At 48.4% G+C, this 17,867-nt stretch overlaps 1 protein-coding gene across 5 annotated transcripts in view; it reads right to left on the bottom strand.

Moving 5' to 3' along the window:
- Positions 1 to 875: 875 nt before the first annotated feature.
- Positions 876 to 17,867, bottom strand: part of TMEM150C (transmembrane protein 150C) — a 71,646-nt gene continuing 54,654 nt past the window's right edge. For 4 of the 5 annotated variants that reach the window (XM_045997012.1, XM_045997009.1, XM_045997019.1 and 1 more), the window contains 7 exons: positions 15,910 to 15,999; positions 15,049 to 15,102; positions 14,904 to 14,936; positions 14,343 to 14,410; positions 7,829 to 7,956; positions 4,840 to 5,017; positions 876 to 3,090 (listed from right to left, as the gene is read on the bottom strand). In XM_045997012.1, coding sequence (XP_045852968.1) covers positions 2,882 to 3,090; positions 4,840 to 5,017; positions 7,829 to 7,956; positions 14,343 to 14,410; positions 14,904 to 14,936; positions 15,049 to 15,102; positions 15,910 to 15,989 — 750 coding nt within the window. In that variant the 5' untranslated portion in view covers positions 15,990 to 15,999 and the 3' untranslated portion in view covers positions 876 to 2,881. Of the gene's footprint in view, positions 3,091 to 4,839; positions 5,018 to 7,828; positions 7,957 to 14,342; positions 14,411 to 14,903; positions 14,937 to 15,048; positions 15,103 to 15,909; positions 16,000 to 16,999; positions 17,089 to 17,867 lie in introns of all 5 variants that reach the window. The other variant, XM_045997007.1, reaches the window with a different exon arrangement.

Genomic DNA, 17,867 nt, shown 5'->3' with positions numbered 1-17,867 from the left:
GCCCGCACCCTTCCCCTTCCTTGTCCTGTCGCTTACTTTTGGTTGTTCTTGAGTTATATCCTTTATAATAAGCAGGCACACGTGTTTTCTGGAGTCTGGGAGTCTTTCTAGCAAATTATTTAACTTAAAAGGAAAGGGAATTGTGGGACATCCCTTTCCCCACCAATTTTATAGTCATGTTGGACAGAAGTGTGGGTAACCTGGGACCCAGTCCGTGGGACTGGCATCTGGAGTGAGTGAGGGCAGTCTCGTGGGAGTGACAATAACTCTGGGTAGTGTTAGAACGAACCGAATTGTAGGACATCGGGTTGGTGTCCAGAGAATCAGAGAACTGGCTGTGGGTGTTGGAAAACACCCTAGAGATCGATAGGCTACCCCCATAACACTGAAGTGTAATTTCTGGTATTTTTTAGAGATTTTATTTGAGAGAGAGCCAGAGAGCATGACAGTGGGGAGGGCAGAGGGAAAGGGAGAAGCAGGCTCCTGATTGAGCAGAGAGCCTCATGTGGGGCTCGATCCCAGGACCCTGGCATCATGACCTGGGCCGAAGGCAGATACTTAACTGAGCCACCCAGGTGTCCCTTCTGGGTTGTTTCTGGTTAGGTTTTTTGTTTTGGCACGTGTCAGCACGGGGAGGCTCAGAGGCAGAGAGAGAGAAAACCTCCAGCAGACTCCCCGCTGAGCACAGAGCCCTGCAGCAGGGTCTCCATCCCACAACCCTGAGAAATTACGACCGGAGGGGAAACTAAGAGTCGGAGGCTTAACTGACTGAGGCATCCAGGCGCCCACTGAAGTGTATGTTCCGCAGAATGTCTGATGGCCTTTACACATGCATCAATATTACAGAAGAAATGCTAGTGGAAGAGACAAATCAATTCTGCATAAAAGAATTTTATTTAGTGGTCAGATCCCAATGAATAATGCCAGTCATTGCTTGATTCTGCTAAAATGTGCTATTTAGATATACTTAAGAAAGTGTACAGTGCATCACCAAAAGCTGTTTAATTTGGATTGTGCAGAGTAAAAGAAAACTTCGTAAGTCTTTGTTTTCTGATTAAAATTTCTTGAAATATAAAAATGAAAAAACAAACCCAAAAGCAGTATTCAAAATAATAAATGTCACCTTGGACTATGTACAGTGAGATGCCTCTTTCCTAGCAGAATGTTCTCCGCTTCTTGATTCTTTCCTCACATTTCACGTATCCCTTGTAGGGGTTCTCATCCCCATCTGCTCCTACTCTTGGATTTCTCCCGTTCCTGCTTGCTGGAAACAGTCATCTGCTCGCTCATCTTTGACTCTTTCTCTGGTACTCCTTTCTCCTGCCCTTAAACTACCAGTCATTCTATTGAACAGACATTTGTTCAGCACCCATACGTGCTAGGCACTGTGCTGGGAAGCAGAGAGAAACACAGAGATGAAAAGTCACGAACGAACCCCTTCCTCAAGAGTCTGAGTCTGGGTTGAATTAAAAAACAGCATTTTTCACATTACATTCCATGAGGTCCCAGTCTCCTGGGAAGTACATTTGGGGACTTTCTGAAACAAAGTGCATTCACGGAGAGTCTGTCAACATGGCCCACTCCAGGGCATTTTGAACTTAGAATTCTGCTCTTTATGAAGCACCGCCCCAAAAGCCGAGGCCTCCGGTTTGCATTCTAAACTCTGTGCAGGGGAAAAGTGTACATTGGGCAGCAGGGGATCAGCCGTGTCGGTTTTGGGCAGGGAGGGGTGATCGTTTAGCTGGTTTCTACAAATCCCAAGTATGAAAAAGCCCTTAAACCACCTCCCCTCCCCCAATCAAATACTAAATTTGAGCTACAGATACCTGTTAAGAAGCTCTCCCTTGATCTGGACTTGTAACAAGATACTCTAAGACTCCTTTTATAAATGTCCAGCAGGAGCTCTTTTTACCTCCACAAATATTTCTTTGTGCTTTTCTGTGAGTATTTTCTTAGCTTTGAACCTTTTTAAAAGCAGCAAATGAAGCCTGCAGGTCACCTTTTTTTTTTTTTTTTGCTTTTATCATGGTTGAACCCAAAACAAGCTCAGCTCTTGCATCTGGCCTACATCTTCTTTGTCCACCGGCCTTGAGACCCACAGCAGTTACTTAAAAAAAGAAGGCAAACCATGAACTATAAAACAAAAGCTGTACATAGCATACTACAGAAGCAAAAACGACACCACACCCTCACTGCCCCCATCTTGTGCCATGCCTGGCAGACCACACCCCTACAAATATTCACATTTGGAAATAGTTCTCAGTCACAGTAAAGTCCAAATCACGGTGATGGGCTTGTAGCCTACTCCTCTCCTTGACGCCACACGGCCGACCGCCGAACCATGGTGAAGGGAGTTAAGTTCCAGACCCCAGACCTTTCCACGGGTTACAGGGGTCCCACCACTGCAGTTTCCATCCAATCAGATGATCCGCAGTCCGTTCAGGAGCCTGAGCGCCAGATTCAGAACTTCCTCCTGAGCTGGGTCCAAGCCCTTTGGATCTGAAGGCCACTTGGGGAGTGGGCGTCATTCCCGTGTTACATGTGGCCCGCCCCACGCTGGGGCAGGGAGATCACGAAGTCTGAAACGTGTGAGAGAATGAGAGCAGCCGGGAGTACGGGGGGGGGCGAGGGAAACGACACGTGATCATGCACAGGCTTCTGGCTCTGTCGTGCATATATTTTCAGTGTAACAGCGTGTATTTCGACACACAAGGGCTTGTGCTTTTCCATTAAAGAAATAACTTGCCCTGAAAAGCTCATCTGGCAGATGTGGCCGTGAACGTGTGGGTGGAAGATGTGTGAAGAGGGTCCGTACCGAGTCCCGGGGTGACCTTCCGGCGCCCCCCCAGCACGCACCTCGCCGGCGAGGAGAGGCTGCAGGCTACACCTGGTCGGTCTGGTACTCGGAAGCTTCGGACAGGCTTTCGGAGAAGCTCAGGAAGTTGTCCTGGTACTCGGAGCACACAATCTCGTAGCGGTAGTGCCGGAACTCCACGGCAAAGGTGCCGAAGTAAGACAGGAAGCACATGACCAGCCCCCACTGGACCCGGGCCGCGTACATGTGGATGCCTTGGGCCATGAGGATGAAATCTGGGAGCAGCAGTCAAGGAACGGGCCGCCACCAGCCGCGTGGAACCGGGTGTTTTCTGGACGGGGCCGGGGACGAGCACGGCTGGCTCTCCGCCCGCACCCGCACAACTCGGCCGGGCCGCTGAAGCCGCCCCCTGCACGGTCCCTCAACTCGCAGTCCCGAGCTCTGCCTCCGTGCGGGACAGGCGACTCGGGGCTTGCGTGACCAGCGCAACCCATCCGCACAGCAGCCCGACCACCCGGCTCCTTTCAAAGCGGGGAACAGCCCCAGTGGTGGCGTCCCGTCCTGCGGCCACACGTGTTGGCGGCAGAGCTGGAACTCCCGGCCGGGCAGGCGGCTCTCCCGCCGCCCACCGACCTGCGAGACTGGCCAGATTAAAACTCCGAAAAATGAGTCGGCCAGAACGATCGGCGTGTTTTTAAAGACGGCGCGTGTGGCCGTGCATTCGCGCTCTCATCTCCCCGCGGAAACCGTCCCGAACGCGCGAACTCACTCGTGACCCGTGCAGGGGGCGCGTCTTCCTTCCGTCCCCGCCGCCGCCACAGCGGGCGGTGGCAGCGGGGACGGGAGGCGTCAGGGCTCCAGCCCGGAGCCAAGGGGCCGGGCCCTAGGCACGTCCGTCGGAAGCACCGAGGCTCCGGGAGAGCGCGCCGCCCGCGGCCGTACTCTGGCCCCGGGAGTCCGCAGAGCGCAGGCGCGGCGGCTCCGGACGAGGCCCGCCCCGCCCCCCGGGGACCCAGCGGGGCTCCGAGCGCTCAGAAGCGACCCGGCGGGGCGGGCAGACGCCGGAAATGCGAACGGCCCTGGGGGACGCCGGCGCAGCCTCACCTGTCACTCTCGGGACACCTGGGCACGCGGCGCCGAGGCAGTCCCGGCGGGACTCTCCCGGCCTTGTCCGCTGAGGGGCTGCACAACCGCAAACACCCCGGGCCAGCGGCCGTTCGTGAGGAAAGAGGAAGCGAAGACCCCGCGCGGCGGCACCTGCCGGCGTCCCCGAGCCACCAACATGTCCCCCACGCGCCAGGGTGCGGCGAGAGCGCGCCTGAGCTGGAGCCCCCATCCCGGCGCACGGCGCGTGGCCTGTGCCCGCTGCCGTCACACGAGGACTAAGAGCGGAGCCTCGGAAAGGGCTTCAGTGGCGCCGGCACGTGCGGCCTCATCCGCGTCGCCCACCGCGAGCCCGACCTCCCCCGCTCCGGTCCCGACCCACCAGCTAGGAACCCTGTTCCCTTCCCGCCGGGTTTCCGGGGAGGCCCTGCCGCCCGGCCCTGTCGCCCGCTCGGACCGCGTGGCTGATCTGATTGGCCGCACGGCCCCGGCCGGCGTCCATTGGGCCACGCTACCGGGAGGTGGGGTCACCGGGCTCCCGCGCGGGACTGGTCTCGCGGGATCGGGCGGGGTTTCTCGCGGTTTCCCGGCCCGCCGCTGACGGGGGGGTTCCCAGGGTGCGACGCGGGAGGCCGCCGCGTTCTCCTTGGCCAGTTCAGTGACACGAAATAACCGCGGCCTTAATCAGGTCGCGAATGAGCCTTGTTGTAAGGGGGAAGGGAAAACCGGCCGCCATCTCGCTGCGCATCCGGTGCCCTCCGTCACGGGGACGCCGTCCCCACAGACAGGGTTTGGAGGCGGCAGAGCCGCGGCACGCGCGCTTCCCCGCGTCCTCCCCGGGTGAGGAACTCCTCGCCCTCAGGGTCGGCGTCGGTCGCACGCAGCCCGGCCGCCCGGCCTCTCCCGCACTGAAAGGATACAGAGGACCACGCAGAGCGTGACGGAGGCGGCGAGCACCACGCGCGGGACGCCCACTCTGCGCCCTTCGTTCTTGATGTTCACCCTGAGCGTCAGGGCGGCCTGGATCCAGCAGGTCAGCGTGCCGAAGCCGAAGGTCAGGGACGTGCCGACGTTGTGGATCTCCTCGTCGTTCGTGAGCTGGGGGCGGGCAGAGGGGGCGCGTGAGGGGCAGCCGTGCAGGGACGGGTGCGCCCGGGGAGGACGGGGCGGGCCTTCGTCGTCGCCGGGTCTTGGCGTGCGTTCTCGGGCCTGAGCTCGGAGGGCAGGAGGCGGACGGGCCGTCCCAGGCCTCGGAGCACGCGTGCGGCGCGGGCCCTGCGCGAGTGCGTGCGGCGCGGGCCCTGCGCGAGTGCGTGCGGCGCGGGCCCTGCGCGAGTGCGTGCGGCGCGGGCCCTGCGCGAGTGCGTGCGGCGCGGGCCCTGCGCGAGTGCGTGCGGCGCGGGCCCTGCGCGAGTGCGTGCGGCGCGGGCCCTGCGCGAGTGCGTGCGGCGCGGGCCCTGCGCGAGTGCGTGCGGCGCGGGCCCTGCGCGAGTGCGTGCGGCGCGGGCCCTGCGCGAGTGCGTGCGGCGCGGGCCCTGCGCGAGTGCGTGCGGCGCGGGCCCTGCGCGAGTGCGTGCGGCGCGGGCCCTGCGCGAGTGCGTGCGGCGCGGGCCCTGCGCGAGTGCGTGCGGCGCGGGTGTCCGTTTCCCGCTCGCGTGCGCAGGCGCAGTAGGAGCCGCGACAGCCGGGACAGGGGCGCGGGGTCTGGGGACGCACGCCTGGGGCGTCCTTCTCCACACAGGGCGACGCCGGGGCCGCCGCGTCACGATCCTCTCACGAGAGAGTCGCCACCCGAGAGCTCCCGCACTCGCAGACCCGCCAGCGGACATGGTGTCCGGACTCTCCCTTGCACGCGGTGAACAGGCTGAAGCACACCCGTTCGCGCGACCCATTTTGAGCGTCACAGATGTGGACTCTCAGGTCATCGCCTGTGGATGTCGGAAGTACACGGGCCCCTTTTGCTTAAGTGCAGTGGTCTCGGGGCGCCTGGGGCCTCTGCCTTCGGCTCGGGTCATCATCTCAGGGTCCTGGATGGAGCCCCGCATCGGCCCCGTGCTCAGCGGGGAGCCTGCTTCTCCGTCTCCCCTGCCCTGGCTTGTGCTCTATTTCTCAAATAAATGAATAAAATAATCTTAAAAAGATACATACAGTGGTCCCTTAAAACATCTTTAGCAATTTTTTATATATATATTCTTTTAAATGTTTTATTTTTTATTTATTTGACAGAGAGTAAGAGGGAACACAAGGGGAGTGGAAGAGGGGGCAGGCTCCTCGCTGAGCAGAGAGCCCGATGTGGGGCTCGATCCCAGGAGCCTGGGATCATGACCTGAGCCGAAGGCGACGCTTAACTGACTGAGCCACCCAGGCGCTCCGGATCTTACTTTAAATAACAAGCCCTCAAATTAAATTTTATTTTTAGGAAATTGGTTTTCTATGCTATACACAGTCTATTCATTTATTATCTTAAACTTAATTTGAAAAGTAGTTTATATAATTACATGGTTCAAACTTTTAGAAATGATGGAGTACAGATGGAAAAGTCTGTCTCCCATCCTATACGCTAGCCACTTGGTTTCCTCACAGGCAACTAAGGTGTTGTTTCCTGTGTGTTCTCTGTACATATTCCAGAAAGTGTTCTTCGTACGTCACGTGATCTCTTGTGGTTTTGAGTATTTGTGGCTCACCAAAACAACCCAATCTCTGGACTTCAGGAAAGACCGAAAGGTCTCCTCAGTAACTTCCATCCAGGCTCTGGTTGAGAGAATTGGTGGTGAGCATTGGACAACATGCTAGCCCCTGCAGCACAGACCCGCACAGCCACTCAAGTCTGGCTTGGTATGGGATGGGACCTACAGTAGTAGAACAATGAGTGGGATTCCTTGTCAAATGACCCATTGATTCAAAACTCATTATTCCACTGCCTCTCTGTTCCAGGTGGAATGCTGGGGAACGAGTTCTCCTGATATAATGAATTATCAGGACTGAGGAGTGGAACGAGAGAGTCTTAGAAAACCCACTGCCATATTTTTTTGAATGCCTGTGCCATTTGGATTTTACCCCACAGACAGGGAGAGGTGTGAGGATGGAGGAAGTTTCTCACCAGGGTATAAAACACAGGTTGTAGGATGGTGGGAAGAGAACGGAGCCAGAGGAACTGTTCCAGTGCAGGGGGGCTGCTCGTCTGTCTTACAGATGGAGTCGTTCAAGTCAAGAGGCAGATGATGGTATTAGCAAAGGAATTTTTTTTTTTTTTAAAGTAGGCTCTTTGTCCAGTGTGGAGCCCTGCATGGGGCTTGAATTCATGACCCTGAGATTAACACCTGAGCAGAGATCAAGAGCCAGATACTCAACCAACTGAGCTATCCAGGTGCCCCTAGGGAACTTATTACTAAATGTTTTGACCTTGGGCTTCTAAATGGGAAGAAGAGTTAGCGCTAGGAGATCTTTATACAAGTCCTACGTGTTCTAGAGAAATTCTGGGTTTTCAAACCTGAGTCCCACATGAGCTTGCTCATATGAAATGCGAGCTTTCATCCAAAAAGAATGTTCAGTGTTTAATTTTAGAAAGTCCACGATCCTATTAGTTTTTTAGAAAGTTCCATTAGGAGACAGTTTGTTCTGAGAAAAAGAGTAAAGCACTTTGAAATCCTTCGTAGAAGATACACAGCAATTGGAGAGGCTACTTCTCCCCATAGCTGTGCTGTCCTCCCAGTGCAGAGGGAGCACCCTCACATGTGCGGCATGAACACAGGCACATGGGGGCGAAGACCAGAAGGACTGACTGCTGGAGGATCTGTGCTTATTAGGAAGCACGATTAGCATTATTGAAAAGATTCATGCAGAATGAGTGGCTATGACCATCCTCTAGGCGAACGGGGAGAAGAAGGTGAAAAAGGCCAAATGAAGTACCTGAAAATTACCAAGTAAGGTCATTCCAAAGGAAGCCAGGCACAGCGCCACCAATCCACTAATATTCAGCCATGGATTTAAAACCTTGGGTTTCAGTTGTATGAAGCGCAGAACAGCTACCACGAGAGCTGGGGATAAAAAAAAAAAGGTTATCATTTAAAATTCTAAACCATGCAGCTAAGTCGGAGGCAGAGTTCTGAAGCCCCAATGTGCAAGACTAAACTTCACCATGGTGCAGTTTTACATCTCTGAAATGGCAGATAGTTTTTAAAAGAAATTTTTCACAGGATGCTTATGATTATTTGGATGTTTTATTGTGCCTATCCTGAGGGAGGCAGAGAGGAGCTGAAGCGGCAGTGCTGTGTTATTTGAGGGATGCAAGGATGACAGAGCTGCCACGAGGGTGGTTCTCAGAGTTCTCAAAAGCAAGGTCGGCCCAGGACCCACTGGCTTAGGAGAACATCGCAGAGGCCTTGACGCAACAATTATGACAGGGAGAAAGACAATCCATGGCCAGAATTCACGAATTCACCACCCCTTTAGTTTCACACTTAGGGGGAAGGAAGACACAGGGAAGAAGACAGGGATCCACATCCAGACACGGCGGCTGGTCTCTGTGCCAGAAATCATTCCTGGGGACATGAAGAAGACAAGGCAAGTGTACAAATCCCTTGATTGCTGGTTTATTCCCTCCTCCCTCTAATTCTATGTGGAGGTGTCCGCTGTCATAGGACAAGGATAGTTGATCTAAATTAGAGGCGTTACAGTAATGATTTAGCTGATTATATTAAGAAAGCTTGATTCTTCAGTGATGTTACTTACTTTACTTTTTAAATTTTATTTTTTAAAAAGATTTTATTGTGAGAGCGAGAGAGCATGAGGGTGGGGAAAGATAGAGGGAGAGAAGTAGGCTCCCACGTGGGACTCAATGTGGGGCTCAGTCCCAGGATCCTGGGACTGTGACCGGTTCTGAAGGCAGATGCTTAACCAACTGAGCCACCCAGGAGCCCCGATGTTACTTACTTTAGAAGACCACTCCATCTTTTGAAGCAAATTGTTATGGGAGAATCGGAAGGGTTGAAGGAATTACCTAGATTTAAACCTGACTCTTTTTTAAGGTTTTATTTATTTAAGTAATCTCTCTACCCCATGTGGAGCTCGAACTCACAACCCTGCGATCAAGAATCACATGCTCAAAAAAAAAAAGAATCACATGATCTTGTGACTGAGCCAGCCAGGTACACCTCAAACCTGACTTCTAATAGTAACCTTCAGGACAGTACATACCAGCCACGAATATAAGAATCCCCTTTTATTAACTGCTTAGTGCAGGGGTATTTTCATATTTATATAAAAAGCGGGGGAGGTCAAGTCTATAAATAAGAAGAAAGAAGTGCTTGCAGTTAATATAAATTATATCTACATATATGGAAATTCACTTTCTACTTCCTACGACAATTCTGACATTAAGGTTTAACAGGGAAGACAACTAGAAATTCAAGAATTATCCTATTTATGTAGCAATTAAGTAGGTAATTATTTGCTAAAGGTTTTTATCTTCATTATAGGCCCTGTTAGGAGTCATTAATAAAACTTGTCCATAAATTTGCATTTCCTAAATCTACTGAATGTCATAGTTTCAAGCTGCAACGTTAAGCTCAGCAAGTTGGTTTTCAGTTCCAAGTATCTCTGATCCAAGAGTGGAATACAACTTGGTTAAGATTTGCATTTTAGAAACAAAATAGCAGTAAGCCATAATTTATAAAATCGCAAATTGTTCAGCTCTGATTTAGCTTTTAGTATATTTATGTTTCATCTAATTCCCACTGGAGTTCATAGAATTTATAAATGACACTTGAGTTGAAAGAGTCCAAACCTAATGGTTTGAAGGACCTAGTTAGAAGTTGTGATACATCTGATGTCTAGTAATAATGACAAGTATCCTAGAGGGTGGAAAACTCAGCACAACTTCTGCTTTCTAGGATGGGCACAGGAGGAAGAAGCAGACAGGAGAAATTTCGCATAAGCCCTCTGACACAAAGTGATCAGATTAAAGCGGTCACTAGATTAAGACCAGAAGCCTCAACACAGGGCATCATGGAGACACTTGCTATTAATTGTGTGTGGATATTAGGACATAATGACAAAATACCAAGACAGCACATTTCATTTATTTTAAAAGTGACTAGTGAGTGGCTTGGTTAAGCAGCTGCCTTCGGCTCAGGTCATGATCCCAGGGTCCCAGGACGGAGCCCTGCATCAGGCTCCCTGCTCAGCAAGGAGCCTGCTTCTCCCTCTGCTGCTCCCCCTCTGTTTGTACTCAATCTCTCTCTGTCAAATAAATAAAAATCTTTAAAGACAACTTAAAAACATTAAAACGACCAGTGGAAAGTATTACTCTAACAGCTCTCCGGATGTCATTTAGGTTGGGGGGGATAGGATGGTACTAGAACTTTGGCTTAAGCCCTAACCTACTGCTGCAGCAGACACAGATGGCTTTCCATACTGACCTATTTGGTCAGGTTGTTTCCCTGTTCCCAGAGCAAGAGGGTCAGTGGCCATATTCTGTGCTACTAATTTCTTCCTAGTTAACACAGGACATGTGTCATCTTCTGGTCCCAGCCTTCCCCCTTATAATATGATGCTAAATCATCTGATCCTGAACAGATGATGGAATTAAGCAGGAAACAAACCTATTTGAAGACATGAATTCAACCCAGCAGTCCTAACTTCCAGAACACCACACTCTGCCCTCTTTACCTACTGACACCTTTATTAATCAGCTCTGACTAGGCAAATTTTCCTTTAAAGATAGACTGTATGGGCAAGTGGCTGGCTCAGCCAGTGGAGCGTGTGACTCCTAATCTCAGTGAGTTCGAGCCCCATGCTGATCACAGGGGCTACACTGAAAAAAATGATACCAATTGAAGTTTTAAGGTAGAGATTATAAGCTTCTGGTCCTTTAAACAGTTTTATTAGCAGGTTTAATGGAGGCAGATTCAGATTATTGGTTACAAAGTCCTTTTCAACCAAGTAGTGATTTAAATATACATGCTTGAAAAAGACTTCGGGGTAGTGGGATGATTTCAAAGCTGTCTTTATATATGCTGGCCAATTTTATACTACATTAATGTTCTGATCAGAAGATATGTCTTTTAGTTTCATTAAAAATTTTAGATTTTAGGGGCACCTGGATGGCTCAGTCGGTTAAGTGTCTGCCTTCGGCTCACGTCATGATCCCAGGGTCCTGGAATCAAGCCCCGCATTGGGCTCCCTGCTCAGCGGGGAGTTTGCTTCTCCCTCTCCCATTCCCCTGGCTTGTGCTCTCTCTCTCTGTCAAATAAATAAGCAAAATCTCTAAAACAAATTTTTAGATTAATAGTTTTAGAAAAGATGATTAAAACCTATCATTCTGTTGTTTATGGTATTTGGAATAGTCCTTTGCTGTATAAGTATCCCCTATTATCTATTTTAAAAGAACACAGAAAGTAGAATAATTGCCTATTTTCTTTACTAGATTTTTTACTGTGAGGCTGACTGGAGCTTTATTTTTATTTATTTATTTGCTTTTGAAGTGGGCTCCACGCCCCCCGTGGGGCTTGAACTCACAACCCTCAGATCAAGAGTCCCACACTCCACCGACTAAGCCAGCCAGGCACTCCTAGTTGGGCTTTTAAACCTGAAACCCAAGATAGCAGCTCATCCTCGCAGTACTAAACTGGTGCCTGGCCAGATGCTTTTTTTCATTTGTTTAGTTTTAATTGTTTATGCAGCAATAATTCCTATTTATGATTGCAGTAGAACACGGCAGTCAATACGTTTTAGTTGAAGTGGGGGGAGCAGCTGCTGTTAGGTGACTGAAATCATCCAGCTATCAGCTTTATCCTCACAACAGACAGAAAAGATTATTCCTTTCAAGAAATTTGTCTTAGGTCTCCTCCCCCACCTGCCCGCCCCCCCCCCCCCCCCCCCCCCCCCCCCCCCCCGGTGGGGAATAAAAATGTGGATTCGCGACAAAGTGCATGACAAAGTGCATAACTAATTGTGAAAAAAAGTAATTGAGTTCGGTCATTGATTAGCACATTAAAAAGATAGAAGATCTTTGCTAGCTGATTTTAATAAATGCTACACTGACTCCTTTGTAAATCTAGATGGCTGCCAAAAAGCAGTGACTTATAGGCAGTCCAGGTTGTTCCTTAAAGCCAGTAATGCTGTCTGCAGTAACAGTCGGAGGTCTAGCAGGGACTGGCCTGGGGAGACGAAAGCCTCCTCCACTTTGAGCAGGAATCGTTATTAAATGGATTCTTTTTCACTCCCAGAGTTGATAAATAATTGTTAGTTTCCTCCCACTACACACTAATCTTCATCAGTCTTGTGTCTACCAGATGACATCCAGAACGACAGAAGATAAGAATACCTCAGAGCGAGAGCTAGTAAAGGCTTCAGTGTCTCTTGCTGGAACGGGAGGACCAGCGCATCAGATGATGACGAATGTCATCTGGAAGAGGGGAGCTGGTTTTCATTACTTTGCTTTTGGAAATGCTTTTCTAATTAGTTAGTCATAAGCTTTATAACTGGATACATTTGTGAGCTGTGCAAATTGGCATTTCGAAGAGGACACACTAAAGACTACGGGGAAATACCAGTTTGTCTTCAGAAAGTGAAGGAAGCAATATGTGGCTTCCGGCATGTTCATTGGTGTCTTTAAAGCCCAAATGGAGGACAAACAGCTTGTGACAGCTTTTTAATAAGAACAGTCTCCTGTGCCTTGTGAGTAGATGAGGTGGTATTTGCAAAGCACTTAGCATTGTGCCTGGAATATGGATGACTGCTATTAATTACCGTTATTACTGCGCCCCGTGGGGAAGATCATATGATGAGTAGGTTCCGACCTTCAGGTCTACGTGGTATGACTGCAGGCAGACTGGGAAAGGTCCCTGACCCTGGGATTCAAGAAATCTCTCTCTCTGGCCTTTGTGTTCTCTTAGATGCAAATAGCTCCTCAGCAGTCAGTTAGGCCTTGGTGTCAAGAGTAGGGGAAAAAAGTGAGAATTAAACCTCGCGGTAGTTGGGGCTGATGGCAGAGAAGACAAAACCTGACTGGCCGGGACTGGCACTGGTGCCCAGGTGTGCATCAGCTGCAGCAACTACCGCCTCTTCCAGCACTGGGGAAGAGCCAGGACATGAAAATCCTGCCTACCGAGGGCATGACGGGGAGAGCTTCTTCCGGACTCTGCAACTTCGGTCTGAGGGTTGTATCTGACCTCCTCCTTAGTGGTGGCCTGGCAGTCCATGCCTTCCAGAAGACTTCCTGCTCAGGCAAATGGGCTATGTTCTGGGGATACCTGGGTGGTGAAAGGTTTTGACCCACACAGAGTTAGCTCCAGAGAGGAACTTTATTAACTGTAGCCAAGTCCCCCAGTGTGCGTCTCAGCAAACTCCACAGGTTCAAGAGGGGCATTTTGGGCCTCCTGCAGAACGTTCTCCATGTTTCTCATGTTTTGAACCTTCTAAACTAAGATTGTGCCCGTGTTGCCTATTGGACCAACCATCTCCCTTGATTTTCCAGTAAGTTCTATAGGTCTTTCCTTTTCCTACAGCAAACATTAAGAAATATCTTAAGAATGAGTAGGATTTTTTGGGATGGAGTTCTACATAGAATAACAGGTCATCTCTTTGGGGGACAGGTGCTACCAAGGCTGAAATTCTCACCATCCAAAAGAACTACTTCCAGAAAACTGCTGTTGAAAAATTTAACTGTCACTGGCCCATCCCCTACAACATGCCAATGATGATATTAGCTGACCCTCTGAAAGACACTGAGGAGACTGGTCTTGGGGAGATGGTATACAAGGGGGAAGTGGAAAGGGACAGATGATGGCTGGTTCCCTTGATCCTCGGAAGGAAACACTCTCAGAACAAAGGGGACAGGAAATGAAATGACGGTCTTGGGCCCTGAAGGGAAAGTAGGGGATGGGGACCAGACCTGAGTACCAAATATTTCTTCTTCTTTTTTTTTTAACCTATATCTCCGTTTGCCATCTTGGTATGTGTGTATATGTACAGGAGACAGCGTCACCCATGTTCATGTTGGCCTTGAGATTTAAAGACAGTGTCTCCACATGTCAATATTTATCACAAAGCCTATGCATTTGCCATCCTTGCCAGTGAAGAAATACACAAGGCATTCTTTTTAACGCAAATGTATCGCACCACATGACATTCTCATGCGGGAATTTTTTGACAGTTTTATAGTATTTCATGTGGCAAAAGACATAATGTCAAGAACACACTGAAATGATAAAGATGATAAGGGGAAGAGAAGATGTAAGCAGGGTGAACACGGAAGTATGAGAAAAAGACCCTTGAAACAAAAAGCCAGCGTTAGCATAACTGACGTGATACAACACCAAATTATCAGCTAAGCCCACCGTGCTTTTGATGGGGTTTGGAAAGATTTAAAATAAAAAAGAAAGCTACCAAAGCACACGAAGCTCTCTTTCAGCCTGCTTACCTAGGAAGGCCGCCATGTTCATGACTTGACTAAACACACAGCTTGCTGGGGGGTCGTCACCTGCAATACTTGAAAATGATGTGTTTTATTATTGCCATATGAAAACCTGTCACCCACAATGGGCTGAACGCCCGTGTCCCTTCAGAATTCAAACGCCAAGATCCCAACCCTCAATGAGATGCGATCATGGTCATGAGGTCATACCCTCAGGTCATGAGGGTAGAGCCCTTCTGAGTGGGATTAGTGCTCTTTTAAAAAGGATCCCGGAGAGGTGTCTAGGCCCCTTTCTGCCATGGGTGGACACAGTGGGAGGATGGACATCTACAACCCAGAAGAGGGCTGTCATCAAGGCCTGACTGTTGGCGCCCTAATCTTTGACCTCCAGCCACCCAAGCTGTATATAAATAAATTTATTTTATTTAAATTTATTAAAATTTATTAAAAATTTAAATTTATTTAAATTTAAACAAAAAAAATTTTGTAAGCCTCCCAGTAGCCCAAACTAAATCACTCTTCCAACTTCTCCTAGAATCCAACAGATTAGAAGGGCTATTGAGTTACCTTATATAAGGTGCGTGCTTCACACCCGGTTTCCTGGAAAACAAGAAACACAGATTATAGTCATTTGTGCACAGTTTAATCACCAGTGGCAGAAGTTTCGTTATATCCATTGATAAACAATGAATTACCCAGAGACTGACTTTACCTTTCAGCTGAATTTAATGGGAAAATTTTGTCATCTTCCACAGCTATAAAGTATCTGTGAAGAAAGAACAAGGAAAGTTTATAAAACAAAGAAAATTTTAAAGACTCATTTGTTTCCCAGTTTTACTAAACTAGCCACATTAAATCATATGCATTATTTCAATCATTATTACCATGTTTACCTATAAATCACTTAGCTCCTTAAAGTTCAAATGTGATTATTAATTGTTTCTTGAGTTTTCAAGACACTCTCCCAAATTGATGGTAATCATTATAATCGGGAAACTGGAAACAAAGAAATTAGACCTGATAACTTTGAGCAAACTAAAATTAGAATTCAAATTGTCTAATTTCTCAGAAGTGTGTCCACCTCTCTCAATGAACTGCAGGGAGCTAAAATAATTTGCTGTAAGGGAACTGGCCTTGAAATAAGCAAGTGTGGGCATCCTTTAGTGATAAGCCGAGACTTAAAATGTAACGATACCCATTTTATAAACATACCAAACCCAGTCACACTGAACGATGCAATGAACTGTGAATGGAATCTTTAGCAAGTAGGAATAATGAGCAAATCTTGCAAATAATGAATCCCTATCACTGGTTTATAGAACGTTCATTATTGAAAGAACACAGGAACACAAAAGAAAATTATTCACTATCTGCTTGGCGTAATTTATTACTCGCTCTTGCTATTTACTTTGGGTAATAGCAGAAGGGAAGGCAAATGGGGACTTTAGCAAGGTCGAATTAGTAAACATTAAAGTATTTACAAAGACACTTAGATAGCTATGCCCTACACTATCAAAACTACATTTTGATCTACACTGCACCCGAGTCCTTAAACAATTAAAAGAATACTCACACTATCCATAATCCAGCTGAAGTAAACAAAGTAAATACAAGAGGTAAAAACATCCATACACTGCATTTCTTCCCATCCATGCCTGTACCACTGAAATAAAATGAATAGACATTAATAACTAAGGCAGAAATTTACCTTACCCTTTCAGGGCGGGAAGGAAGCTAAAAGAAGTGTATTTTATGAAACCATGATCCAAATCAATCTATTACTGCCACTTATGCTTGTGGAAATCCCTTGAGCAGTTAACAAGGATGATTGTTATCTAGCATTAGCTTAAATATTCCAGAGCCTTAGTTGAGAACTAAATGGGAAACTTCTCACAAACACAGTTATCCTGATAGGAGCATCAGTATTTTTAAGCAAGGACAAAGGGTTTAGGTTAGGACTTACAGAAGGCTAGGAAACAAAGGCTTATTCCAAACTACTTTTCATGCGATTATTAACAGTTATGGATTCATGGCCCTATGGATCTGGCATGTACATATGTCTACAGCTTGGCAGACAAGAATGCTAGAAACAAATGCTTACTAAGTAAATTAGCAGTGCAGGAGGAAATGACAAATGCTTTGCAAATCTGAACTTTTCTCATGACATGTTATTGAGCAGCTATCTTGGAAGACTAAAGATGAATGTTCAGGAAAACAGTGAGTTGTGAATACTTTCAAACTAACTCCAATGAACACAAGGGGGAACAAGAACAGATGTCAGGCATTTTTGGATGTTATATTTGAAAGCAAAAATAAATGCATAAAAAGATTCCCCACAAGATGGAAGTGAAAAAGAGAAGCCGCAGGAGTGTCTATGAGAAATTGACCTCCACCGGTGACCTGCCGAACAGAAGAGTAATGTAATTAGTAGGTATCTCTAAGGAGCTATCACTGCTCATTATTTTGAGTTCTCCAGTGAACCACCAGCTGCTTACGAGTTTGAACCAGCACTGCCCTGTACCTGAGCACCTCCCTATCTGCCTTTGTACACTGACACTCCGTGGACCTCCCAAGACCTGGGATCAGAGAACTAACATGACCCTCCCTGGAAGATGGTGACCCACAAAGTGTCAGGAAGGTCTCGGTTACCAGAAGTGACCTACCTGATAAAGTAGATCTTTCGGGTGAGGGGACACACACCCGGGCCTAATAATGTGCCTGTGATCAGTCGTGGTGTCTTCTCCACAGCTGTCTGGGTGGGATGGATGTTAAATAAATGACGGAAGCTAAGAGTTGAAATACGTTAGAACCGCTTTCAATCCCTTTAATCCAGTCTACTCCAATCCAGTCCACAAGGACAGACGTCCTGCTTGTGCCATGTACCATACCAGGAGGTGGGAATAACTGAGGGGACATCTCACGAATACAACTGCTTCTATGTAATAGTCTATTCACTCCGGAGAAGCTGTTGTAGGAACCAGCAGGGCCTGGCTACCCCGTTTATGTAATGTGGGAGGATGATGAACATTTGAAGCACACCCACTATGGCTAGTCAGTGCCTCTTCATTTATTTCTGTCCAGAAAGCTGTGGGCTTATAATAAAGCTATCAATTTTGTTAACAAAAATAATTTCATCATTAGCCAAAGATGTAGTGTGAGTATAGAAAATGGGAATGCGGACTGAGCACGTAAACCAGTTCTTCCACATCGGACCCTGCAGTCGGTTGCTCTGACAGGGTGAGCACAGATGAAATGGTTACACTGGGGTAAGAGTCCAGAGGCCTAGTTCTCAACCTTAACGTTGCCAGTAATCAACTCTCTGGGTCTGGGCCAGTTACATACCTAACACCGTTTCCCCATCCTGCTTCATAAAGACTGGATTTTAAACGAGGGGGACATCGAAGACTGTGCCCTCACAAGGGAGGCAGTACCCTGGAGGTTAAGCCAAGCACGGTGTCTTCTACGTCTGCAGAAGGAGAATGCTCCCGTGTATGAAGAATCACCAGGCTGCAGGGAACCTTGCCTCTTGAC

The sequence above is a fragment of the Meles meles genome, chromosome 2, assembly GCF_922984935.1.
Source record: "Meles meles chromosome 2, mMelMel3.1 paternal haplotype, whole genome shotgun sequence".
Taxonomy (NCBI): Eukaryota; Metazoa; Chordata; class Mammalia; order Carnivora; family Mustelidae; genus Meles; species Meles meles.
The sequence above is the reverse complement of the archived record's forward strand: the minus strand, read 5'-3'. Positions and strand labels throughout refer to the sequence as shown.